The following is a 27,035-nucleotide window of genomic DNA, read 5'->3' as shown; positions in this document are numbered from 1 at the left end:
GAAACTCAGTGGACAAAAGTGAATGAAATTCAGCAAGCAGAAGACTTAATATTCTGATGCAGTTTACATGAGAGCAAGTGTTTCCTGCCCACAAAGAACCCAGGCTCTTAAAATGACAAAGAATTGCAGGTTTGGGAGAGAAATTCTCCTCCATTCAGATTCATCACTGTGCCAGCAGTGAAGGTCTGGCCAGAGGGTCAGGTCTTGGACAGGCATCATAGCAGAACTCTTGGTGGCAACATTATGGGAATTCAGAAACCCTGTACTTCACAGACAGACCAAGGCATCCTTCCCATTGTTTGTGCTCTGGACACTTGTGTTTCATCAGAGTCATCTGTGTACCACATGGAAGGATGTTTAAAAAAAAAAAACAAAAAACAAAAAAGGATTTTTGCCCTTGTCACATGCTAGTGATATTTGTAGAATGGTGAATATTGGAAATAATCAGCCTCCTGTGCTCCTGGGAACCATAGTTAGGCTTGGGATATTACTGTGCAAATAGATATTAAAGGGCTAATATTCTTACATTATGTGTAAAAATCTCTCCTGCATCTATTTGCTGAGACAGAATGCCGAAAAAATAGACTTCTGTTCCATGATAAGCTTTTTCTTCAGTTTTCTTCTGTAGAGCAGTTAATGTAACTTTAAGGATTCACAGTTTGAATACGATAGGCTTCATTGATTTTTATTTTTAATTTCCCACTGCTGGTGTTTGCTACTAAGCACTTTCCAGTGATGACAGACAAGTAGACTCTATCGTGATGTTCTGCTTTTCATGAAGTGAATGTTCCCTTTTATCAGTATACTGAAATTTAAAAAGTCTGGATTCAGACTGGAAACAGATAGTTGAACCCCCAGGCTCAACATGTTTGTTACTGAGTATCTCCTGAGGTTTGGCGCTGAGTAAGAACTACATTTCTAGTCTGTCAGTAGGTGAGAAAACAAAACAAAAATTGTGCATTGTACATTGTCACTTGCCTTGCCCTTTACAAAGAGAAGTCCAGAGTCCCTGAAGGAAAATTTAAAGGTGACAGTGAGACTGTCATTTCATTTTGTTTTTCAGTGGTGCTAAATCATTTAAATATATTGATGCCTGGAAATGCTGAGAGTCCGGCCCTCCTGGTGGTGACATCATTTCTTTAGGGGCTCATATATTGACGCTGGGCACTGACATTAGCCTTTTGTTCTCCTAAATCTGCTGTTAAGAAAAGATCAGCTTTAATTTATAGGTGGACCCCTAGGATCCCCCCCCAGTGACATCCTCAGTAGGAAATGTCCAGGTCTGTGGTGGGTTACCCTGAGGTTGTTTTTGCCTGGGAATGTGGCACAGGTTCTCTCCATGCACTGCTGAAGGAACAGGTGAAGCAAGTTGCCACATGCCACACTGGAAAGAATACGGAGCTTTCCCATATTTCATGGCTTTATAAAGTACCTGAGCTCTGGGGACAAGTCTGTTAAGATGAATTACTGTTGTCAGTGATGCTTCCTGTGGAAAGTGAGAAAGCAAACTGGGACTCATTCTGCTTTGAGGTTCTCTATTAGGCTTTGTCTACTCTATTGTTTTCCCCAGATAAAAGCAGTGATGTATTTTTATGTAAATGGAGGGTTTTTGTGGCACATTGATGGGCTTGTTCTTACAAGTATCTCATTGTATCTGTAAATCTGTGTAAATGAAGGCTAATTTTAAGTCCTGTGCTGTTCAGATGCTTGTTTGTATTTTTTAAGAGGCTGCAGCATGAGCATTATCATGTTGAAGGGGAGACCACCTCATCTGATAGTGCCAAAACCAAATAAACACTTGAGTAATGTGAAGAAGATATTTACTTATGGCTTAACCTGTTGGGTTTTTCTTTCCTTAGTGTACCAGACCCTTGTAAAGTACAAACGATAAAGAAGTATTCAGAAATTAATGTTTGTTACCTGAGGCCTAAAAGATTTTTTTTCCCCCATTTATTTGTTGTAGAATCATTCCAAATATGTAGTTTATTTTTCTGTTTTAGGCTTCTAAGGACCCAGTCTCTGGATTGGTACTATAATAATGTCAAAAGCCGCTTTAAGTGTTTTGGAAGTGCCAAGGTCCTGAAGAACTTGTACAAGAAGCATAGACTGGAGAGCGGACTTTGTCCTGATGCAATAGGTAAGAACAGCTGTGTTGATCTCTTATAATATTTATTCTTATCTATTTTAACACAGAAGCTGAGACAATGGAAATTCTGAGATTATTTCAAGAAAGTTTTTTTAATGCAATTTTCTTGTTTGCAGAAGAAATACCTCAGTGGAGAGAGAAAAGGATGAAGTGTATAGAGAGCTGTTTAAAAATTCAAACTATGTTTAATCTTAAATATGCCACTGATTCAGAAGAAGTGTCTATAAAGTAAATTGCAGTTTGTATTCTAGCTTGTGTCCCCAAATTTATCACAGTTCTGAGTAGTCAAAGAATGAGAAAATAATTTGGCATTCAACCTTTGACCATTGGCATATTTCTGTGGTGTTTGAAGCAAAACTTGATGAACATGAGATACATTCAGTATCCAAGTTGACCAAAACTGACATTTCCTTACTTAGAGTTTTGCATGCTTAAGGGTCTGGAACTGGCCACATTTTATTTTTGTATCAATGTTTGTAAATAGGTAAAAGATACTGATAAAGTATTGGCATCAACCTTTTTAGCAAAGACACAGTTCACCCCTAACTATCCTGTCCTAATGCCCCACCCCATAAGAAGAGTGATTGCAGTCAGAATATGTCTTTGAAGAAGTGGAGCTTGGTGTCATACTGGTAACTTCAGCAAATTACTTAGAAAACAAGTAGCTGAATATTTGACATTTCACTGGATTCATTGGACCAGATAATTTACTCCTATAATTCTTTCAAAATTTGTATGGAGACTACAGTCTACAGTCCTTTGTCTTTCTCTGAAAATATATGGGATGATAAGTAGACTTTCTAGTTCTGAGAGGAAATTTTAGGTTTTTATTATGAAAATTGACATAAAGGTTTCAGGAACAAGCAACCTATTTACTAAATTGTGATTTATTAGTGTTTTTCCTTTTTGGCTATCATTTTCATATTTCATGAGAAGATTCCTTAACAACTGAGACCAAATACATATGAGGACAAGCAGATCTTGTTTCAGTTAGGACAGAAGTGGGACAGTGGAAGTAAAAACGGTGGCCAGGGATGCTTCTGAACTTTTTATATTATGTGTTGTCTTTTTTTAACCACAGTCTCAGTGAATGGGTACTTGAATGGAAGTGTGAATGATGCAATGATGAGTTGCGGTGGCATGTGCACTCTTGGTGAGACCTTTCTAAGGAAGGCCTTTGAGTCTAAATGTCATTGCTAACTTTCTTCTGCTATCCCTGGGACTGTTAGGTAAACCTTTTGTTCCCTTTGAAGATAAATACTAGTATAGGTGTCTGGGTTTTGCTTTATTTATACAGCATTGCCCTTTAAAAAACTGAATCTATTTCTACCCCAAATGTCATAGTTAAGTCAAATTCCGTGTACTTAACTTCTGTCATGTATGTTTTATGCCTAGTAGCTTCTTCATCTTTTTTTTACTGTAGTAATATTTTTTTTCCTATTCAAAATGAATGAGAAGTCTTTGATATAAAAGAAGTCATGTTTTGTAGAAAAACTGCTGCAGTCATGATTTATCAAACAGCAACAGCTAGGAGGAATTTTCCAGTTATCCTTCATTGTGTGCAGTGCCGCCATATCTTGAGTGAATATTCTAATCTAATAATGCCTCTGTTGTTAATGTTCTTCTCATAGAAACACATGATTCTGTCTTTATTTTTAGCAGAAGGAAGTTTGTATGAAGGAAGCTTTGAGAATGAAGGAAGCATTTGTGGCAGTGACTCTACCTTCTACCAGCAGACAGAAGGTATGCTGCTAAAATCTCGTTTGATTAAAAAGCATTCCTTACACTTTGAATTACTGGACAAGTAGTTTAGAGTGCTGGTAAGTCTTGTCCAGAGATCCAGCAATATTTTGGGTGAACCCCTCAGCAAGAGGTATTTTGTGTACCATGCTGGGACATCTTGCTCCAGCATTGCACCAACTACCTGCCAATTCTAGTGTGACTTTCTTAATGTTCAGTTTTTGTTGCTTCTGTCCCATTTTCTTTCCTATGCTTTTTTTTTTTCCATTATCTTTCTTAAATTTTGTTGTTCCTGCTTATAGGAACATCACAAATTTTCTTTCAATTATTTTCACCAAACTATTTTGTTACAGTTTAAAATAAGCAACATAAAAAATACTATGTTTTATGGTATCTAAGATTTACATTTAAGTGGAAACTTAGAGATTGCAACAAATTTCTCTGTCCTAAGTTTTTTATTTTACTGTGCATATTTATGGATTGAGGAAATAACTTTTTCATGAACAATTTAAGATTTTAATTTGTGTCCAGAATATGAGTCTAAATTTTGAAGCTCATGATGCAAAATGCCCATGTGTATATGGAGAACATGGTGGTTTTATCTTATTCTTCATCTAGGACACAGCATGATGGATACCCTTGCTGTGGCCTTACGTGTTGCAGAGGAAGCAGTGGAAGAAGCTATTTCTAAGGCAGAGACCTACAGTGACAGCCTGGTAACACTTTCAACAACAACAAAAAAAATAATTAATTTAACTAGAACAATCATGTTTCTTTTAATCTGAGTAGTGGTACAAACCAAGTAGATGAAAACATGATGAAGTAGTGACTATCTCATGATATATCTAAAGAGTTGGGCATGGTTTTTATGAACTGGTATCGAAGATGCACATTTGCATTTCAGAAGGTGACGTGCACTTTAAATGTCTGTAATTTCTTCCCACAGTGCCAATTGGGCATATTACCCATTTCCCAATCTATACATTTTCTGTGGGAAGGCTGTTTTTATGTGAGTCTAGCAAATACAGATATCCCTTTTCATGCAGGACAAGCAGAATGAAGCTTGTTACTTGCAGGAGCACAAGGAGGACCTCATAGAAGAGCTGGCCACAACCATTGTGCAGAAGGTATGGTTTTTCCCCCTATGTTTAATAGCCAGAAGACAGTGGTTTAGAGCTCAAACACTGCTAACAACAAAAATATGACACCAATGTAGAAAGCAAAGTAAATGAACTATGACCGTGTAGGCTTCATCAGCTATGTCTGACAGAGATCAGTTTATAAGATCAACCCAATGCCTACCCTGATGTCCTACATGTTCAGTGCTGGGAGGTACCACTCCCTGAGGTTTGTGATGTCCTTTCTTGTAAGGGAATGTCCTTGCTTGATGGAATTTTACATCTGTGTTTCACTTCCGCACAGGCATAAAGTTTCCTAATGTCAAGAGGTATGGCTCTCAACCATACACATCACTTCCCAAAAGATAAACTTTGCCAGTGTAAAGAAGTATGACTTCTGACCATACCCTCTACTGAGCCCTCCATCTGCAACATGTTCAAAGAAAACAATATCAATCAATAACACAGAATTCTCTTAATGAAGCTGTTAGTGTTAACAGCTGTTAGCTGTTAATGAAGTGAGAGACACTCAAAAAAATCACAGAACATTTGGCATGTCTGAATTCTGTGGCTTCTTACATAAAGCTCATTCTTCTCATTGCAAAGCTCATGGTTGGCAGAATGAAAGTGGAGGGCTAGTGGGAAAAAATACCCTTTGAATTTGTCTGGACAGTTTGGAGTAAGGCAAGATGAGCATGAAGAGTGCACTGTTAAGGTCCTGCGGTCAATAAAGTAACCACTCTGCTAAGTTAGTCTCCTTCCATGTGAAATAAGCTAGGTGCCACATCTTTGCATAGGCTGTGGCATTTAGCAGTGTACGGATCACACAGCAGAGGAGGAACATGTTGTTCATAAGGCTATGAAGACAAGCCAGAAAAGCAGCAGATCACTGGAAAATAATCTGCCTTCTTTTTTAATGGTGATGTTAGACTATAAAGTCTGTTTATCAGGTCTTTCATAGTCCAGAGCCTCTCTCAGCCAAGCTTGAATTGCTGCTTTTGTCAAGAGCTGCCTAACAAGATCTTTTATGCCATAGAATAACATTCTGTAGGTATTTTATTTTTCAGTTGTGGAAATGAAATGTAACAGGATATAATCTGTCAGTGTAGGGAGACATGAGCTCTCTCAAGATGGTGAAGATTTTCAAAAATAAAAATAGTGCCTAGAGACCTTAGACCTCATTGTTCTCACTAGAATGTGTCTGCATGTCGTGGGAGCCTTTGAAATTCCCCTTCTATCTAGTATTTTATGTCTCTTGGCAAAAAGTCGTGTCTGAGAAAATACTTGACACTTAGATGCTGCTGAAGTGTTACTGTAGCAACAGGTTTCTATGTTTATGTAATTCACCTCTGGTATTCCTACAGGCACTGTTATATATTGCATCGATGCTTATGTGCTTGCAAGAGGTAGGACTTCAGATGAGAAGTAATTACATGAGCTGGAGCTAGAGCAAAGGGAAAGTCCAATGTTTTTTCCTGGGGAGCTTGCCTCGAGACGGGGTTCACCTAGATCTCCTCCATATGGCTCAGACAGTATTTCCCAAGCAGCATTTTTCTGTCCTCTCCCACCCCGTTTCTCCCCTCCCCTGCAGATTATAAAGAAGCAGAAAAGCAAACCCGAGCAGGCCGAGGCCGACTTGGAATGGCCTCCGTCGCGGAGCAGCGGCCTGGCGTCCGGCGCTGTCTCGGACCAGAGCATGCTGACATTCCCAGGGAGCCGCAGGGGGTCCTACACCTTGTGGGTGAGTGCCACAGCACAATCATCCGTGTTTTCTGCTGCACAGAAGCAGCAGCTTGCAGTCATGGATAAGTGTACTTGCTGCCTGGGTTGGTACGTAGAGACTTGCAGAGAAGGAGCATTAATTCTGTGTCTGAACAAGCTGTCACTCAGTTGCATGCTTTCCTAACATCCCATGGGCCATGGAGGCACGTCACAGACATGGTGTTCTTTCGGTTGACTGTGTCGGGGAGGACTAAGTTTGTGATAGGAGCAGTCTCACTGCTTGATTTGAATGCTAACAGGACTCAATGCCTTATGTGTTAGTGTTTATTCCTCAGAACTGTTTTTCTGCTCACTTAACTTTAATGTAGGTCTTTGCTGAGTGCTATGTTTTCTTTTGTATAAAGTTAGGTTTCTGTAATGTTTCTTTTTCTCCTTAACCATCTTACAAATAACAGCCACCACCAGCAACAAAAAAAGTAAACTCAGCTGCAGAGCACCATTTATGTCTTACACTAAGGAGTGTTTCCTCCTTCTACTTATTTCTCAGCACAATGTCTTTATCTCCTGCTATAAAGATGAAGAAAATCTGACAAGCTGCATTAGCAAGAGTTTTAAAAGAACAGCAAGTAAAAAGAAGTGAAAATAAGCTGTAGGCTTGGACAAGCATTTTGACAATCAGAGAGGGAAGGCGGTGACAGATGAGTTAGTTCCAGTGCATTTTGACACTGTGGTTTAAGCTGCTGCTCCCAAGTAACCACCTCTCCCCTGCTAAGCAGAACCACCAGAACTGAATGTGGGCTATGTCCTAGTTCCCAGCTAAGTTTGCTCACTTACACTCCCAGTGAGAACAGATTTATGCCAGAATATTGACTGTGGGCCAGAGTTGCTGAGATACAGACTCGCATCCAAGTCTTCTACCTATTAACAAAATGAAGGGGTACTGATGTAATGTGCCACTGTTAATAAGTGACCAGATTTAGGGTGAGCATGATTTAAGCACTTTGCTCTGTCGCTCCTAGGCAAGTTGTTTGTGGATATAAAAGCCAGGAGAGAGAGAGAGTTAATTCTGTCTCTGACTCAAACGAGTTTTCTTTCTTAAGGACAGGACTCAGATAAATATGCAGTTCAAATCCTCAGTCATTATATCAGAAGTCTGTTCTGCATTTGAACAGTTAACTTTGACCTCAACACATTTTGAAATTCTCTTCTGAAGTAACAATTTAGTCCTGATTTTTTTGCCAGAAGGAGGCTCACTGGTTTTAGTAATAGTAGACTTTTTGAAAAACACAGGAGAAGCAGAAATGTCACACTAAGGTACAAACAACTTCAAAACCTCTGTAGCCATCAGTCGGAACTGGAGATCCAGATGTGTACAGTATTTTATAAGGACACTACCTCTGTACAGGGTGTTTTGCCACATTTTTCACCATTTGTTCCAATTATCTTCCCACAGTGCTTTAAGGAGCATGAATAAATTTGGCCATCTGCTGTGACTTGTTTCATCTCTCCCATAAATTTAGTTCCTTCATTTTGCTTTGCTAGGGTTGTTTAATCTAACCCTCTTCTCCTCTGAAGTGTGTATATATTTATTTTTGCTTTGCTCTGAATAGAGGAGTATTTGATTAGTATGACCAGACACCCTTGTAAAGGAAGTATTGCTCTAGTCATTCCCATAGCTAAGATAGTTGCACTTGTGTTAGGCTGTTAGATAGCACGATTAAAGTCACAGAACCTTGGCCTGCTGGAAAGTCTACTGAAAGGCAATTTGTGCAGAGCAAATGCAGAGCACTCAGAGCCTGCTTGATTTGCATCAGCAGTGCTGAAACAACTCAAATTCCTTCTCCTGAACTTGCTTTCCATTCCACTTTGTTTTCATTCAGCGACAAACGGGAAGCGTGCATCTGTCAGTAGATTTGCAGGACTAAACCACATCACTTTCTTTTCTGTATATCGTGTGAGAAAGTTATCCTTTCTGCCAAAAGAATTGCAATTTTTTTTCTTCCCAAAATGAAACCTAGCTTCTACAGAAGCTGGCAGAGAGGGCTATGCCCATTCCAGGAAAATCTCCTTACTGCCTCCCAGGAACTCTTGAGTCCAAGTCTGTAACAGCAAATCTTGGATTCCACTACAATAAGTGAAGTTTTCTTAGTTCCTAACTGATGACATTATGTTGACAAAAAAACCCCAAACTCTTGATCTGTGTATATACACCCTAGCATTGATCTGTGTGTGATGGCTTGGTTTAGGCAGAGATCTGCCTGTAATGATTAAAACCTTTTAATATTAGTACATGCCACAGCTAACAAGGGCTAATCTGCTGCAATAGATTTATTAGCACTGGTGTTCCTAGTTTAACCAAGGGTTTTGTAGACAGACACAGTGGCCACAACAATCCCAATGGAAGGAAGAAGAAAAACAAGTTTTCTTTTTTTTTTTCTAGAAAAGCTATCCAAGGAGACTATTACTGTGTCAGAGTTACATATGTGAACGTGTTTACATAATAAATATTAAAGGTTATTTCACTAAAATTTACCCTGTCCAAGTATTTCTTTGGTACCAGGCTAACAAATTAGCAGAGGCAGGATAGATTAAATAAAAGGAAAGAAGAAACATGATTAACAGAAAGACAGACATGAAGGGGGAAGGGAGCCAAGGATAGCAAATTTTAAGGCAGTCGGAATCTCATCATTTAAAACTTAAAATTTATCTTACAGGAAATATTTTTCTTGTCTTCTGTGCAGAAGATAATATATATGCTTTTGCTAGAACAATGAAACTAATAATATATAACACAGAACAATTTCATGCTGTAACACTGGCCTTCAGAAACCCATGTTTATTGTTGCATTGCTTTTTATTACCAAAATCACTTCTTACAGAGTCAGGAGCACTGTAATAATCCCAGATATCACCTTGTGGTTTCACCTGCCAAGCAATTTTTCTTTTTATCACAGCTAGTTGTGTGCAGCTCATCCATATCAGCCAGAAACTTCCAGTGGTCTCTGGAAGCCCTGCATTACCTCCCTGCTCATCCAAAACCACTTGCTTTGAAAAAGTAATTAAATAAGTTAAAGTTCCTCACTTCCCCCCTCCAGGCTATAGTATTGATTGTTTAACTGCAGTACTACAGTGTGCTAGTAGCTATAGACATTTCTTCTTTTTTTCTCCTCTAAGATTTCTTTGAGATCCCTTGCCCAGGCTAAAAATAGTGAAACAGGGCTGAATATTTTATTTCTTCATCTCATAAAAAGAGATGGATGGCACCATCTGTTTCTCATTACCAATAAGCAAAGGCTGTGCAGTGTTGGGATAGGAGGAGTGCAGAGCAGTGGGTGGATGCTTCTCTTCTCTCCCACTCCAGTTCACCTGCCATACATCACTGCCAGCCAGAGAGCAAAAGACCAGTTGGCAAATTGTATGGCATTTAAACATTGATGGAGTGAAGGCACCCTGGTGTGTTTTAAGTGCTGTATTAGTGGTCTTTATTTTATAGCATAAAGATTGCATATATAAACAGAAGCTCATCCATAATTTATAGTATATAAAACAGCTAGGGATATAGAGAAAAGGAGGATTTCATTAAATACACATTATGATGCACCTCAGGGGAAGCAGAAATATACTGGTTAAGCTAATTATAAGGTCCACAGTGTACTGACAGTTGTTTATTTTTTTCCTTTTTTTTTTTTTTTTCTCCATTTGATTTGTTTTAAAGAGGAGGAAGTTTCCACAAGTTTGAGGTCTAGCACTGCTTTGGCAGTCGCTGGAGGTTTTGCAGGTGCTCTGTACCTTTTTAGGTTTGTCTCAAACAAAAGTGCTTGAAGAAAACCTTTTTGAGGAGGAATCCTGTTTAGCAGCCATGCAGCACAGTGGGAGAGTGATTTCAGATGAGGGAGGCATAGCACTGTAGGTACCGGCTGACATCAGTTCCTACCTGTCAATGACTGCATCAGAAACATCATATTTATATCTAATAAATAAATAAATGTGTCATGTCAGAGGGAAGATGGAGCTTTTAACTTTTATACGATAGCAGGCATCAGAAGGTTGCATGGCATGTATTGATGGGACCCACTTCCAATGAGGCAAGTGTGCATTCATCTAAAAGCCTGTCAGCTGGATCCCAATGGGTTATTTGCTGTATTGTTTCCTTTGAAAGAAGCCAACTGCAGCACCATCTTCTTTGCACAGAATAGGAAAGAACAGCGTATTTTGAGATGGAAAAGCATTTGGTGCTCTAAAAATAATGTGTCTTTTTCATTAATATTTATTATTTGAAGATCCAACTTTCTCTAAATGCTTTCCGGGTTACAGATAATACTGGCATCTGCTGACTCCTCAGGTGAAACTAACATTCTAATCTCACTGCAAAAAAAAATCAGGATTTCAGATTAAGAAGGCTCTGTCATGGTAGTCTGGTTGATTTCCCTCCTTCCACTGCTGCTGAAGGATAGCATACAACAAATCTGTAATTATGACTCAGCAACTAGTGCCAGATTTTAAGGCTCAGGCCTCTAAATAATCAGTGCAAGGCTAATCATGACAGGATTGTCCTTTTAAAGTTGTTTGTGTTGCTTGAGTTTGTAATTCTTCTTGAGATGTATCTCTAGCATAAGATTTCTGAATTCTGGTTTCACAGTCCATGCACTTGGTAAACTTCCAAGACAGTTTTGGATGCTAGGTACATGATTGGGCCCATGCAGGCCTACATTCAGCTGCATTGCACTTACTGCCAGCAAACCAAGATAGGTTTTAAGGCATAAAGGGAGTAGGAGAAAGGACAGAGAAAGGTGATCATTGTATAATGTCATTTTCCAAATAATTAAGCTCATATATTGTTCTTTCAGCTTTATTTTGTTTTAAAGATGCTATTGTAATACATTCCTGACTTTTGCAGAATTTTCAGGTGTAACTTAAAACCTGTGATGCTCAGAGCTAGACTGCCTGACAAACCCTACTTTATTCTTAGATTAAATCAGGGTGCATATTGCCAGAGGAAGAAATAAATACCCAGAACACTAAAAGCTTCCTCTGGTGTTTGAGTAGGAGATAGAGTGATTCTCTCTGATGGGCTAGTGCTGTGCTGAGCACAGCTTTGTAGATGAGGGTCAGAACAGGACATGAAAGGTTACACAGGGAACTGAGACACCTAGAGATGGATAAAAAAAGAACAGTTGTGTTTAGTGAAGAGCATTCACTTGAAAAAAATGGTGTGTTTATGTGTAAGGCTGCAGTTAGACCTGAAATGTGGGTGCCAACTCACCTCCTCCTACCCTCTTATACATAAGCACTCTTCCAGAGAGGTGTGCTAGTAGCAAAGCAAAATCCTCCTGTCCTACACCAGAACCAGGGATCTGGCTTTTGCTGTTCCTCTCTGTCTTCTAAAGACAAAAATGTGAAAGTAAAATGGCAAGTAAAATGGCCATACTGCCACCACAGGATATCAATTGAGCTCTCAGTGTCTTCAAACTGGGAAGTGTCTTCCCTGTTTTTTCTTGTTTTCATATATTTAGGTTATTTCAGGACATGTCACACAACATTCAAAGTGTGGGAGGAGGGAAGAAGAATGGACTGTGGTGAACATGTGAGGAGCAGGAATGGCTAATTGCATAAGGGTACCTTGTAAAGGCATTGTGTGAATTACAGTTGCATTGGTGTATCTAGCCTCTGTTCCACAAACTTCAGTAGACTTGTTCACATAAATCCATTACATCGATCAAACTATGGTATTTTATGCTCATGGCACTTTCCTAAATTGTTAACCCCGTAAGTACAATAAAAGAATGTTTCTACTCATATTCTGGGATCAATATGAAATATCCATTATTACTAGCTTACAAACTCCTTGCAAACAAAGCAGTAGCACTTTCACATGTGGGGACAGCTTTTTTTTTCCTTATTTTTACACTATAGGTGATGGTGTAGAGCTACTGGCATGCCCACCAGCAATGGGTTTGTGGATGAATAACCTCTTGTCTCTCTCCCTTACAACCCTCCTCTCCATCTGATTAATCAAGGTCAGCTAAAACGAACTGAACCAAAATAAATGTGCACCCAAATGTGCCTCTACATATTACTACACAGCTGTGCAATTCATCCTGCTGACAGACCCATTCCTGATTAGCTAATCATTATTTTTGTAGTCTTTTTAAAGGAACAGTGTTTTTAAGGGAATCAGATGTCTAAGAGGCCAGTAGAAGGACAGAAACAATCCATTGCAGCCAGGATATGTCTGTCACTAGTGAACAAAAAGCTGGCCTGGATAGACCCTAGAAAGACATATGTTCTAAGGCTTTTGCAGGAGAGGGACCAGTCATCTTTGCTTTCTCCCAGCCTGCTGTTAGGGGGTTTGCCCTGGTGGCTGGGATGTCCACAAGGGGTGGTTAGGAGGGAATTTTCTTTCAATTGAGTGTGAAAATCTTCTATTCATCTGCTTGTTCTTGCCCTTTTTCAGAAGGTTGTTAACAGATCCTTTGCCACATACAAGATTAACTAAGGAACAGATGCTCAAAACCCTTGGTATTTCACTCCCACTGCTAGATGTCTGGACTGCATACATTTGAGCAGAGCAAAAATCCCTTCCAGGATAAATAGGCTGTGGCAGAGTGGCACCATTTGCAAGCTCATACTGTCTCCTTCCTGGTGTGGGAGTTTTCTTACCAAAGGATGCATAAGCTGTTAATGCCTAGGGATTGCTACAGTATTTGCTACCAGACCTGATGGTTCTGTCTGTGCATTGATTGTATTCATGGAGTGCAGCTGAGAAGAGGATTTGCTGCACCACTGGCAGGCATAGCTGCAGAATTTGCAGGGGTGGAGAGGGGATCAATAAGGTAGCATTTAAGTCGTCTGAGTTTATGTGTCAGTTCTAGGTTGATTCCCTGAATAAACAAGGTAGTCCAATTTCTTTCACTTAAAGCCAGTCTTGGTAGCTCAGGTCAGAGCTTGCCCAGCACAGGATTATACCGCCCAAATCCAGAGGTACCTGCCCTCAGCATGGGTGTTGAGGTCCCTGTGTCTGCAAGGGCTCCTGCTGTGGTCACCCTGCAGCTGCCTTGTGGGACCTGGGGTTCCCAGTTTCTCCTGAACCTGAGAGAGTCCTTGATCTACTCCAAATAATTGCAGAATAAATTACTTTTTCACTAGGTATACCAGACTGAAGCATAATGTAAGGGTGGAAACAGGCTGAAATAGGAGAGAAAAAACATGCGTGATCCAGCTGTGAAGTCCCATCAGATGAGACATCCTTTTGGGACCTATTTTTATTTACCTTTTTGGCTTTTCTTTAGGAGAAAGAGGATTTTTATTTTTTCATCTTTTGGTGAAAACTCACACATTTTCATCTTTTAATGCAAAATCTTCATGTTGTCTCTCTAAACAATATGCACACATATTAGGCAGTTGTTCAAGGTAAAGAATCTATAGATTATCAACATTAGATTATCAATATTGTTGATATTAGTTTATAACTTTATTTTTGATTTTGGTTACTTGTTTTGCTTTTTACTCGGTGTTCAGGAGAGTGAGCTTGAAAATTGTTACTGATAGAAAATTAAATATTTTGTAAGTAATAGAAGATGGGATTAGTTTTTATTCACTCCTTCTATAATCTTCAGAAATCACTTTGTCTCCTTTTTTATTTTTTTACTGAAGGCCATCAATTAATTAGATGATTCCTTTTAGTTCTAATTCAGTGAAAAATGAAGGTTCTCAATCCAGACATTATAAACTACACAATAGAAATCTATAATTGAAACAAACACGTCACAGGAGGTGCCACTAGGCAGGATTAGGTGGGGAACTCATCTAACTCAAGTATCTGGAAATGCCTGTCAATGCCCCAGCTGTATTTTGTGAGCTGTGCTGCACTGCCCAGCGCTCCAGCATGCAGCACCTGCCTCTGTGGGGTGTGTGCAGAGCACAGCAACCATCAGCGGGGCTGCAGTGCCATCTGCTGATGCTCCAATTTACTGCCGAAACCAGCAGTGTCCGACTGCAGATCTACAGGGCATTTAGAACACATAAATACACCTAAAATAGCACTTGGTGGATGGGCTGGGGTTTTTGTTTGCTGAGGAAGCAGAATTTCTGGGTAGGAAATATGCCAAGTATCTTTAGCTCCTTTCTTGTCATCTGATGTCTTTATAAATCAAAACCAAAGTTCCTACATTCCTGCCTTCTTTTGAAAATTGTTTCTAGGCTCCTGTATTTCTTTTTTATATATATATACTTTTGATTCTTCTGCTCTGAGATCTTATTGCAGTCCAGGCATGTAAGCAGTTGATAAAGCTTGAGAGACATGGTTCCTTCATCTAGTCAGTAAAAATCCCTTGTTCCAAAGCAAACTGACCCAAGAGCCTATCAGGGTAGCCTGCCTTACCTCCAATACTTCCGTGCATCCAGGGGATGCACATTTCACAGGGAAACCATATGAAGCATCAACCCCCAGCAGGCTTCTCAAGCCTGCTCCTTTATTTTCAGTGTTTTGCTTCCCATACAAATGTCCCCAAGGGAAAGATGTCCCCAAGGGAAAGATATCCCCTGTGGATCTACAGATGGGCTGTTACCTCTGTGAAGGAGAGGCACTGATGCAGCACAGTAATGTGTGCTTCTGCTGCCTGCACAAGTGTGTGCAAGCAGTGAAATCAGCTCACAGGGAAGTGGGATGTGGCCCATGCTGCAGCTGGGCCACATGTAGGGCTGTGGAGTTAGTGGTGCTGGCTGAGTTTAGGTTGATGGAAATGTGCCAGCCAGGATTAGGGCTTTTGCTGTGTTGTCTCACACCAAATAACTAACTTTCTAGTTTGCTCTTTACTTGCAAAAAAACAACAAAAGGAGGTCTTGAGGTCATTTGCATTTCAGATAGAGTCATGTGTCGGGCTGCTAATTGATTGGAGATTAACTTGTAGGCAAACATTTGCTTTTGTGCTCTGAAAAACAGAGTCAATTTAGACTGGTTTGTTCTCCTGCCAGGATGTGCTTCTGTCCTGTTCCTACACCAAGCTTGGCTATTGACACTCCTGTTTTGTGTCATTATCAGTGCTACCAGTGATTTTAACTGTTCAGGGATGAATGTTTATGCTTTCTTTCCACCCCTGCTTGTCTGAGTAAAACACAATTCTACTATCTCTCTCTCCATCCTTTTCCTTCCAGAACAAGAAATAACTTAATCCTGTACAGTTATGTATTCTTCTGAATTGGAGCTTATTAGAACACTGGTACTTGTTGAGCATTTCAATCTCTCCAGATACAAGAACTACACAGAACTGCAAATGAAGTAGTGAAGAGTGGAAGTTCAATAGTGTCTTCCTTTTTTCAGGATCTAAATGTAGGGCTGCAGCCAAGTTGTTTTATCATGCCATTACTTTTCTCTCCTTGAGCCTACTGTGACATTGAACCATCCTCAGTGAGATGAGCTGGTACTTCTTCAGAGCAGTTCAAGACAGATTTTATCAAAAATTCACATAAAGTGTAGAAAAGTAATGAGGACGGCCTAAAGCCAAGCTTTGGAGGCACCAAAAGCTTTACCCCTTGCTGTATTTCAACTGGATTTCCTGGGAAATTTCTTTGCAGTAGTTCCTGCTTAGTACCAATTTCCTGCTCCACAGAGACCTTGCAAAAACTGTGGAGAGAGATTCCCTCTGATCTGACCCAAAAGTTATAGCACACAATTGTGGACCTGATTTTCTGAGTCTGAAAGAGTTTTCAGCCTGTCAGTGAAAATTCCTCTTCCCAAGGGAAGGTCTCTTGAGAAAGTTTTTCTCTCAAGTACTATTTTTGTAAATAGTTTATGGTTCTCAAAACACTGTACAGCTGTGTTAAGTGTGTTTTCTCTTGTTCCACCAATGGGACTAGGGAGGTCTTGTTCCCTTTACCAATCATGTTAAACCTGTATTGGAACACCTTATAAAAAAGAACCAAAAAGTGAAAGTAAAATCCCTTTTAATGATCTTCCTCTGCTGCTGTATTAAATCCACACTTCTTATTTCATGCCCAACAGCAACACAGCATTTTTAAAAATCAGCTTTTTGCTAGATAAGTTTGTTTGGTTGAGCTTATGTCAGATCCTAGGCTACTACACCACATGGGACCGTGTCCACCTTCTTTTCTGTGTTGCCTTGTTTTTCATCTCCTTTCATCCTTCAGGCTGTTCATCTTCTCCTTTTTAAATTCTTCAAGCTGGTATGTCTCTCCTAGTCCTTCTGAAAGCTTTATCTGCTCTATAGTGTGGATGCACCTAAGCTGGCTTGAAATTCCCCGGGCACTGCTGGCCACAGCTTTGCTGCCAAGTGTCAGCCTGGGGGCAGAAGTGCTCAGCTCCTTCAGGAGGTTTCACAGCCCATGCCAAGTTTTGTGTTGTCAGGGTTAAGCTGCTGGCAGGTCTTAGGTGAGTTGAGAGCAAAGAGCAGATGCTGCCATCACTGCGATGGCATCACTTCACTCTGAGGTTTATGAAACAATGAGTAGGCACACAAGAAGCTGCCATTTAAACAAAACAAGAAAGCTGTCAAACATGCAGGTAGCTCTCATTATTGGAGTCCCAGATACCCTTTTGCAGATTACTTAAGTTCTTCCTGGTATTCTGCTTCTCAAAGATCCAGTTCTTTGAGTAATAAAGGAAAATAGATAGTACTGATTGAACTGTAGGCTACTCCTTCTTCTGGGTCTTGTCTTCTTGTCTCTGATCTCTCATGTTTGCTATATGTACATGGAAAAAGAACGTGCCCTGAGAGAATGTTCACGGACAGCCACAACAACTGGCTGCTTCCAGTATATGACAACTTTAAGATTTCAAAAGATGCAGCAGACACCAGACCTAATTTATTGAAAGCATGGCAAGTTTGGTAGTTCCAGCTTTACAATGAAGTGAAATGAGCCACAGCACAGTTAAAACTTGGCACAGTTCAGGTGGCAAATTTGTTGAAGAATTGTTTATACTGTCCACATATCCTGACAGGATGAAATCAAAGTCCATGAACAAATTTCCTATAATGAAACAATTTATATATCTGTATGCATTGCATTAAATTATTTTATTTTATTACTTTCTCAGGGGTAAGAAGGATTCAGATAATCTTGACCAATGAAAGACCTAGTTCAAGGTTTGGAGCAGACTAAATACACACTTGAACATAGCTAACTTGTAAAAGTGATGCACCTGAAAGATTCCCTATAATAAAATTACTTTGAGCATGTTGTGAATAGTTTATATCACTAAATATTAAAGGAAACACTCCAGTGCATCACCTGTGTCTTTGTATGGACAAGATTACCAAAGTTGTGCAGTCATTGTCATTATAGAAAATATTTTATTCTAGTGCAATAACTCTGGCTTTTCTTTATGAATTCAGAAGCCAAACTAAACCCTGGTGCATAATTGTGTTTCCTTTGACTGCTGAGCCAAGGATACAGGAAGATTTGCAGTTAATTAAATCTTCTGGCATGGTACATGGGTCCCACAGAGGAGCATTTCAGATGGGAGGAGATGCAGCCAGAAAATGGTATAAGCGTGGCTTTCGAGCCAGCAGGACTCCCAGCAATGCTTATGCTGCCCTGGGAATTGAATGGACTCGAAAATAACTGAAAGTCAGGTTCTCCTTTACCTCACCTGCACCAGTGCAAAGCAGACCTCTGATACAGGCAAAGACTGGACCTTTTGAGAGTAATAGATTTTGTTAAATATTTGTAATTTGAACATCACTACAAATGTACAAAGATTTGAGAGTGCTAACTTGGCCTGTGCAAAGCAGCTGAGCCATTTGAAAACCTGGCATATCCAGTCTTCTACTGACTCTGCTGGGAAGGCAACTTGACTCGAGCTCAGAAAGCCTTGTTTCTAGAACTACATATGTGATTTGATATTCGAGTGTGAGTTCCACTGAAATCAGCTGGACAAGATCAGCACTCAAAGCTTTTTAAAATGGGCCAAATTTAAAAGTGTCTTCTGTAACTGACTGACTTCTCTGTGCCTAGGTGAAAACTATTATGTCTGATCTATTAATGTGGAACCAAAGGGAAGTCCTTTCTCCTCAGCAGCAGTCAGGCTGATTAACAATCACAACAGTATTTTACCTTATTATGCCTTGAAATGTAACCCTCCGAGAACTAAATAGATGTGCAATTGTAGGCTAAGTTGAGTTCATTAGTAAGACGGCATAAAACTGCTCAGCATATTGGGTGTTATGTATGTATGTCCTAGCAAACAGAATTCTGCATTAAAATCGGTTGAGTTTCATATCTGTTTCTGGGGAACAGGCTGTTTGTTTGCTTTTTTTTTAATTTTTAACTTCTGCAAATTGTTACACCAGATGGCCTGTTGAGCCAACAATAGATCATCATATCTCACCACTATGGGATCCCTTTCTGGCTAACTTGAGTCAAAGCAGTTTGATATCAGAACTCACCAAGTACATTCCTAACAACTTCACCTTAATTATTTCTCTCCATCTGGTCCATGATCGTATCAACAACTTCCTGCCTCTTTGCATAACATCAGAAATGCACATAAATAAGCAATCTAATGCTGAATTCTTTTGAATACATTAAATCCCATTTGTGATGTTAGCAGATCCCACGCTTCTATGGGTAAGTGAATATTAATTATAGTAAAGAGTTGGATAATTAACTACTTCTATTTTTAAATTGCACTCTTTGATTTTTAATCCCACAGAGGTCTCAGTCTGCATTCTCCCTGGCTAGTGAAGATTTGGCCAGTAAAGGACAAGACCCTGCATCATCTGTGACTGAGGCTCTTCGGAGGCAGCAAAAGGGACAGTCCAGGAAGCAGAAGGAACGCAAACGCTCTGCTTTACCCAGCTGGAAGAGTGTAGACAGGCTAAATGAAACAAGTAAATATTTCTAGTACGAATAAGATTCTTTTTTGGTTCTTTGGTTTTTGGTTCTTTTTTTGGTTCTTTTGACATGTGGAAAAAGTACAACTTAAAGCAAAGACTTTCTCAAGGGCGTTTCTGCTGACCTCTGTGCTTTCAGAGGTCACATGTAAAATGTATATTTGATGTTTCCATGTCACAGTTTCATTGGGCTATGTCATTGCTTATCTTAACTTTCTTTTAAAAAAAAATATTCAAAATTTGTATATTTGTGAAGTAAATTTTGTACTGTTACAAAATTTAGACAAGTAGTTTGGATACATTTCAGAGCTTCTAAGACACAAGAGCTCAAGGAGGCAATCTGTCCTCCAGTTGAAGGACTCCTAACAACTTTATTTTCAGCCCTGATGAACTGACAAATTCTCTGTGCAGCCCTACTCACTGGTGCTTCCAGACTAGTTTGAGGAGGCTGTGTGAGTAGGAACTTCACACACCAGCAGTTTCCCCAGATCTGACCTCTATCAGCATGCATTGGGTATGGATGTAAATATGGATGATGGATGGTGAGCAGCTTTCCAAGTCAGCTCCATTCCTGAATCAACACCCTGGGATAGAATTCCCTGCTTACTTCAAGATGACATTAAGACAGGTTGTAATGGAAGAAGATATCAATGTAAATAAATATCTAAACGGAGGGTGTCAGAGGATGGAGCTAGGCTCTGCTCAGTGGTGCCAAACAATATGACAGGAGACAAGAGGCAGAAACTGATGCACAGGAAGCTGCACCTGGATATGAGAAAGAACTTCTTCACTATGCAGGTGACCAAGCGCTGGAACAGGTTGCCCAGAGATGCTGTGGAGTCCCTTTCACTGAAGATGTTCAAGAACCTGGAGGCAATCCTGTGCCATGTGCAGGTTGGTTGGACCAGCTGACCCACTGTGGTCCCTTCCAACCTAACCCTTTCTGTTCTTCTGCAGTTGTGGCTCTTGCTCCTGGGGTATCCCATTGCCATTGCCTCTCTTGTTCTGGCTGAAGCATTTGTGAGGCCACAAGAGTGTAGCACCAGGCAACTCCCTTACCATAAAGTTGGTTAGTTTTTACCCCTACAGCTGCACAAGAGCAAGAGCTGAATTCATTGCAGCAGCATTCCCTGGCTCCAAGTGTTGCCATCCCATGGCAGAATCCGTTCTTACATCTTCTCTTGTAGCAGCTGTAGAACCCATCTGACTCCTGTAGCATATTGGTTCATGAAGCTGTACAAGCAGAAAACTTCTCTTTTGTAGGGTGAGTTTGCTGGTGCTGTAACTCCCACAGCTGCCTCACTAAGTGCTGGCAAGCAGAAGCAGTTTTGGGTTTGGGCAAGCAGTGTGTTTAGGTTTGGTAGGGATCAGGGACTGGGGCTGCCCATCTGTTCAATTTATTTATCTGTAACACCAGTTGATAACTGGGGAGACTGAAATTTAGACAATTTCAATACTACTCCTCCCCTGTGAGAGAAATTAATATTGAAGTACTACTAAAATCTGACTTAACCAAGTCTGCATTACTCTGTGAATTTCTTAATTAACCCACTGTCAGGACTGTTTTTCTCCTGGGCATTTTAGTGGAAGGCCTATTTTCAGTAAAGCAGTTAATTTGGTGCTTAAATTTAAGAACCTACTTGAATCCCATTGCATTCAACTGTTGAGCAATTTAGTATTTAACAATTGCTTAGCCATAGCAGACTGACAAATTGACCCAGTTTCTTTTCAGCTGCTCTACAGAGAGGATTTATTCTGCTTCTTTTATCTAAAAACCACATTTGTGATGAAATTCTGGTGCCTATTGAGATAATAGTAAAAAGCTGATTGTGCTAATATCTGTAAATATGGTCTCACCTATGCAGTAATAAGCAGCTTTGCATTATGATACAGAAAACAAGAGAAATCTCAACCAAGAGTTTGATATGGTAACATCAATGGACTTTTTAGGCACGTAGCCTAAAAGTAGTTCACAATTCATTGTGGTTACAGTTCATATTGGTTTAAATGGTGGCTCAAGAGCCAAATTAGGATACTATCCTTTTCTTCCCCCTTTATCAATAGTCTTACAATGAAACTTCTTAAATATTTTTTTCCTTTTCATATGGATGTTACAGCTTAAGCCCCAAGAATTGTGTGAAAAAGTGACTTCATTTTGAAAAATCAGGAAGGGAACACTTGACATTGTAGGATAAAACTGGGATAAAACTGAGTGAACTTTCTGAATATAGAGTTCTCATTGGCTTTCTACTCTGTCCTCTAAGATGTAATCAACTACTATCCTGTCCTTTCTTCAGTTAACTGAGGTTGAATAACCAATTCTCACGTGGTGTTGTTAATTAGAATAAGGGGATATGGTCTGGGGGAGAAAAGAAGTTTGTGGCTCCCCATTACGCAGCTGAATTCAATTCCTGTTGGAGATTTATATCCTGCAGAGCTGTTGGCATTGTTTGAAGGAATGATGTTTTGAGCTCTCAGGAGAACCCTATACTTAGATTAGTTAGTATACTTGGGAAAAGTAAGCAAGCAGAAGTTTCTTATGCTTGATAGTTAGTTTGGTTTTTGTTCTCCAAAATCTAGGATTACAATAAAGAATTATTAGTTCTCCTTGCACACTTCAGTTATATCCTTGGTTGGTCACGGATACAAGAGAACTAGTATTATTTTGATTTTCTTTTAAACAGGCGTAAGAACTGTATTTTCTCAGGTTCTCTGAAGTGACTTGCAACTTACGAAGCCAAAACAAGCCAAAAGGATTCAAATGAGTAAAGAATGCAAAAATTGTCATAAAACTCTTATAGCTCCTAAGTTTAATTACCATTTAATTTTTGGTTTTTTGGGGGGAGGGGTGTTTTGGTGTTGGTAGTGCACATCAGACTTTTTTTTTTTTTAACTAAGCATAGCTTACTGCATACTAATGTTCTTTATGAACAGTTCCAGGGAAAAAGTAATCTTTTCATCCTAATATGAAAATATTAGAATATAAAGAATATAATATCTAATTATATTCTACAACAGACCAAGATATTGCTGTTTGCATTTAAAAATAGTGATGTTCTGCTTACATTTTGAGAAAACAAATGGTTTATATTAAGTATTTCTATAGGTTTCTGAAAATAACAAATTAAAATCCATGGGAAGAATCCTTAAGTCTAAAAAGTTCATTCAGTAGGCTGGATTACTGTGTAAATCCATGGCATTATATATTTTTCAAGTGCTGCAGAAGGCAGTCATCACACATCCATATTTCCCATGAGGAGAATTTTCAGTTTTGTTTGGAAATTAAATCTAAATTTAGAAGAAATGCAGTTCTCAGAGTTATGAGAGTTAAAGAGCACTTTCTGACCATTTTTGTGACTTTTTTGGTTTTTATGTTGGAGTTGTGAAACATACTCTGAAAAAGTAGAAGGACACAAGCAGCAGTGCTTGTGTCAGAAAGCTCATTTGGTATTTGGTCTGATGTACAGCAACAGCAGCCATGAGCAAGAGTCTAGGAGAGATTAGGACAAAGCAAGTATTTTTCATACTGCCTCCAAGTAGGCTCTAAACCTCTTGAACTTTCAATTTAATGACTATCTCAGCTAGAAGTGTTTTTTCTGTACTTAGTAAATTTTAGTGGATTTCTCCTCAGTATTCATGAGGAGAATCTCAGCTTTATCACAGATAATTTCAAGCATCCGGAACAACCTTAGGCAAGAAGCTCCCTAGGTCTGGTATCCATTGCATCCCACTTCTTTCTTTTGTTTGTTTAGAATCTTGATTTCTCTAGCTTCACTTCATGCCCTCTAGTAGTTAGGTTGGAAGAGATTCCCCCATCTCTTTTATCATGTATTTTCTCGGTCTTCTGTCCTCCAGATGGCAGAGCTCTGGCTTACTTAATCATTCCTTGAATGGACACCATTTCAGAACCTGGTGCAACCTTTGCTGCTCTTCTCTGATTCTTTTTCCTTCTTTGCTTTTCAGCGTGGGGTACCAGAACTGCACACAGCATCAAAGACATTTGTAAAACTCAGGACTTATACATGTCTGTGTGCTTATGTTCCATCAGTCCTCCGTAATCATTCTTTTAGAAAAAAACTTTGGTGCAAGTACTCTCCCATTTTAGTCATCACCATGACTTAAAGTGGTGGCTTCTCAGCAGGAGGGCAGCTTGGCTGTCAGCATGGGGGAGTTCATGTGGCAGCAGCACTTGCATTTGTTTGTTAGTTTTGTTGAAACTTTCAATCTGTGGCAAGTAAAAGCAGCCATCCACAGTGTGATCACGGTTGTTCTTGTTTCCTTTTCATAGGTCCGCCTCCTGTTTTCCAAAGCACCGATGGAAACTGGGTGGCTTTGCAGAATGTCGCTCTGCCTCGTCCTCGGATGCTCGCCAAACCAAAGAGCCAGGTGTTCAGAGCTTTGGAGAACGAGTCCAGCATTGTGTCTGCCTATGACGAGATGGGCTCGGACAGCGAGGATGACTATGACTGGAACGTGGCCTTGAACAAGCTGCGGCGGAGACCTCGACAATTGCCAGACGACTTCTATTACTCCAATTCCCAGTATGGCACCGAGTGGGCTTACGGCAACGATCAGTACCAGGCAGTGACCTCCCCCTCCTCTGGGTTATACACCAACACCGAGACCCTGTTCTCCGATTCGGAAACATCTTCAGTAAACTCTTCCCAGGAAGCTAAAGGACCTAGCAAACTTCTCTGGTTGCAAAGCAGAACTCAAAGTGATATGCCCAGAATGGAAAAGAAGCACTTCCATGGAGAACTAGATGTAAATTTCAACCCACAGGCAACTAGCTTGGAGTATTCAGACAGCAGTGAGACTGAAGAAGTCCATTATGATTTAGAAAAGAGATCAAGAAGGTGGAAGAAGAACAAAGCCATCTCTGAAGACTTGTGTGAAGAAAAGAATCAGACAAAAGCCAGCAAGATGAATTTAAGTCAGGTAATTGTGTTTGAGCTTACCGAATGTATTCTCAAGAAGAACTAGGCAAAACTAAGCTATGCTGGCAATATCATGTGAATCATGAGTGGGAGGTGGAGTGTTCTTGCAAGCTTTATCTTCATCATGTCTCCTAAATAAGAAGAAAAAGTAGGGTGTTAGACAGGCTTTACTTTTTTCTCAGATAGGCCACTTTCATCCAATCAAAGACATTGTTAATGTTATAAAATACTGTGCTCTTAAGAAAAAAACCCTCAGGATTTGTTAACAGCTAAGAAATGTTAATTAATAACTTGTTTTGTTGTGCTGTTTTTTTTTTTTTTTTTACTTCTGTTTTCTTGGTATAAGAAATAACTCATTTGCCTGACAATCTGCTCTTCAGTGTCTACAAATATTCTGGTAAGGGTTAAAGCTAATGAGCAGCAGAAATTTAAAAAGGTCTTTTTGCAAAATCCAATCCAAGTGATGTCTGTTTTTAATTGATCACCTTAAGGTGAGTTCTGATGTGTTAGGGTGAGTGTTTGCAAACTACTTCCATTTAAATCATTTGTCAATTCATTAAGAAAACAAACAAAACCCAAACAAGCAAGCAAAAAACCCAGACTGTAATACCTCAAACAGTTCATACAGTTCTCAAGCTGTTCACACAGCTTGAAGACAGCAAACATTTCTTTTAAATTACAGATAATGGATAACCAGAAGCCAGGAAGTCTCCTCTATTTGGAGTTTGTCCAGACCTGGGACTGATATTGAGGGATCCATTTGTCCCTCAGAATTTTGTTAGCAGTGCAAGCACACAAGCTCAGGAGAATATTGACCCCTTGTCCAGTTCCATTTCCCACATCCTACCCCTCTTAAATCCTGAAGCTGCATCATTGCTGCAGCAGAGTTCTAGTAAGCCTGAAGCACAGATCAGAGGGGTGTCTTCTCCTTGTGCCTCTGATTATGGGCAGCCTGATTCAGTTTTAAAGCTATCTGACCAAATTTAGCCTGGAAAATTTAGTTCCTTTAGTTCCTCTTTCCTTGTGAAACTAGCCTGTATTTCCTGTAGAAAAACATCAGTACAGCTGATTGTAAGTCAGTATTAGAATTCTAGGATTTCAGCAGGCCTTTAATGCTGGATGTCATTAATTCTTACCCATTCCATCTGCTTTTGGGATAGAGTGTGGGTGTTTGGGGTGTTCTGTACTGATTCATTTATACTCGTGTCCTCATATATTTAAAATCAACAGTTGTTGAAGGGGAGTATGATGTATTATAATGTGATCTGATGACACATCCGTGGCCATTATTGACTTCTTAGTACATCAGGAAGATTTACAGGGCTTTACAGGGACTGCACAAAGACCATATCCTATACACAGACTTTTGCATTTAGCTTTCTGGCTTTGTGTATATGTGCATGATCTCTATGTGTCTGTATTCATACTGTGTCTTCCTAGTCACAATAGACATTATGCAGAGCATGGAAGATCAGAGTTCACAGAAAATGTCCTGAAGATATTATAGAATCATTTAGATTGGAAACGCTTTTAATCAAGGCCAGCAGTTAACCCTGCTCTGAAGGGTTGACCACTAAACATTGTCCCTAAGTGCCAAGACTACACATCTTTTAAATACCTCCAGGTATGGTGAATCAACTATTCCCTGGGAAGCCTGTTCCAGTGCTGGATAATCCTTTCTGTGAAGAAATTTTTGGTAATATCTAATCTAAACAACCCCCATGCTCATCCAGGTGAGGTCAGAAAGGCAGGGTGCTTCACAAACATCCATGATGGCATCCTTTAGCAACTCAGTGTGCGCTTCAAAGTGCAAGCTGGTATGGGAAATTATTCTTCTTTCCAAGTCTTTTGTGAGTTGCTTTATCTTGTGTAACCTCTCTGTTGTGCTGAAAGTGCGAGATGCAGGATTCTAACCCTCTCTCCCCTTCATTTTACCCTTGAAACTAAAAGAGACTGTTCTTGCTCCCCTGCTCCCTCAGCCTCAGTGGGGCAAGCAGAGGCACACTGTCTCCAGATCATGCCACTGTTTAAAAAGCAGTTAAATTCTCTCTAGGAAGTTTCTGTATGGTTGGGTTTGCCTGCGTTTACTTTGTGTTTGGACATACACACACACAGGGGTGGCTGATTTGAAAGCTGGTTCTCACATTTGTAGAACTTTTACTCCAGCCTCTGGCAAACATGCACTGCTGGCACCAGGAATGGAGTGACTACCACAGTTTAGAGCAAGGATGCTGCATGGTTGAACAATTCTAGGAAGCAAGTAAAATTGTCATGTGTGTAAGGAACCTGATTTAATGCTTGAAAATTAATTAGCCAGACATCATTTACATTGCTCAGGAAAATGAGATTAAAGGGATGTCACAGGTTCATATATTCCCCAGAATAATGTATTGATCTTGGTAAAATGATTGAGGCTGCAGCAGGGAGAGCCCTGCATATAAACAGTTCTACAAAATTATAGTATAGGTGTGTGAAGAACTGCAGACAGCATAGACTTAAGAAAGATTGACTGCAGGTCTTA

General features: G+C 39.8%; 1 protein-coding gene across 12 annotated transcripts in view; it reads left to right on the top strand.

Moving 5' to 3' along the window:
• Positions 1–27,035, top strand: part of MYRIP (myosin VIIA and Rab interacting protein) — a 311,648-nt gene that overhangs the window by 256,536 nt on the left and 28,077 nt on the right. For 6 of the 12 annotated variants that reach the window (XM_086848804.1, XM_086848835.1, XM_086848833.1 and 3 more), the window contains exons 4-11: positions 2,001–2,137; positions 3,806–3,889; positions 4,505–4,602; positions 4,933–5,013; positions 6,596–6,745; positions 19,397–19,574; positions 20,376–20,471; positions 23,866–24,515. In XM_086848804.1, the coding sequence (XP_086704930.1) occupies positions 2,001–2,137; positions 3,806–3,889; positions 4,505–4,602; positions 4,933–5,013; positions 6,596–6,745; positions 19,397–19,574; positions 20,376–20,471; positions 23,866–24,515 (1,474 nt within the window). The remainder of the gene's footprint in view (positions 1–2,000; positions 2,138–3,805; positions 3,890–4,504; positions 4,603–4,932; positions 5,014–6,595; positions 6,746–19,396; positions 19,575–20,375; positions 20,472–23,865; positions 24,516–27,035) is intronic. The other 6 variants (XM_086848837.1, XM_086848824.1, XM_086848808.1 and 3 more) reach the window with 3 other exon arrangements.

The sequence above is a fragment of the Cyanistes caeruleus genome, chromosome 1 (genome assembly GCF_971803275.1).
Source record: "Cyanistes caeruleus chromosome 1, bCyaCae1.hap1.1, whole genome shotgun sequence".
NCBI classification, from domain to species: Eukaryota; Metazoa; Chordata; class Aves; order Passeriformes; family Paridae; genus Cyanistes; species Cyanistes caeruleus.
The sequence above is the reverse complement of the archived record's forward strand: the minus strand, read 5'-3'. Positions and strand labels throughout refer to the sequence as shown.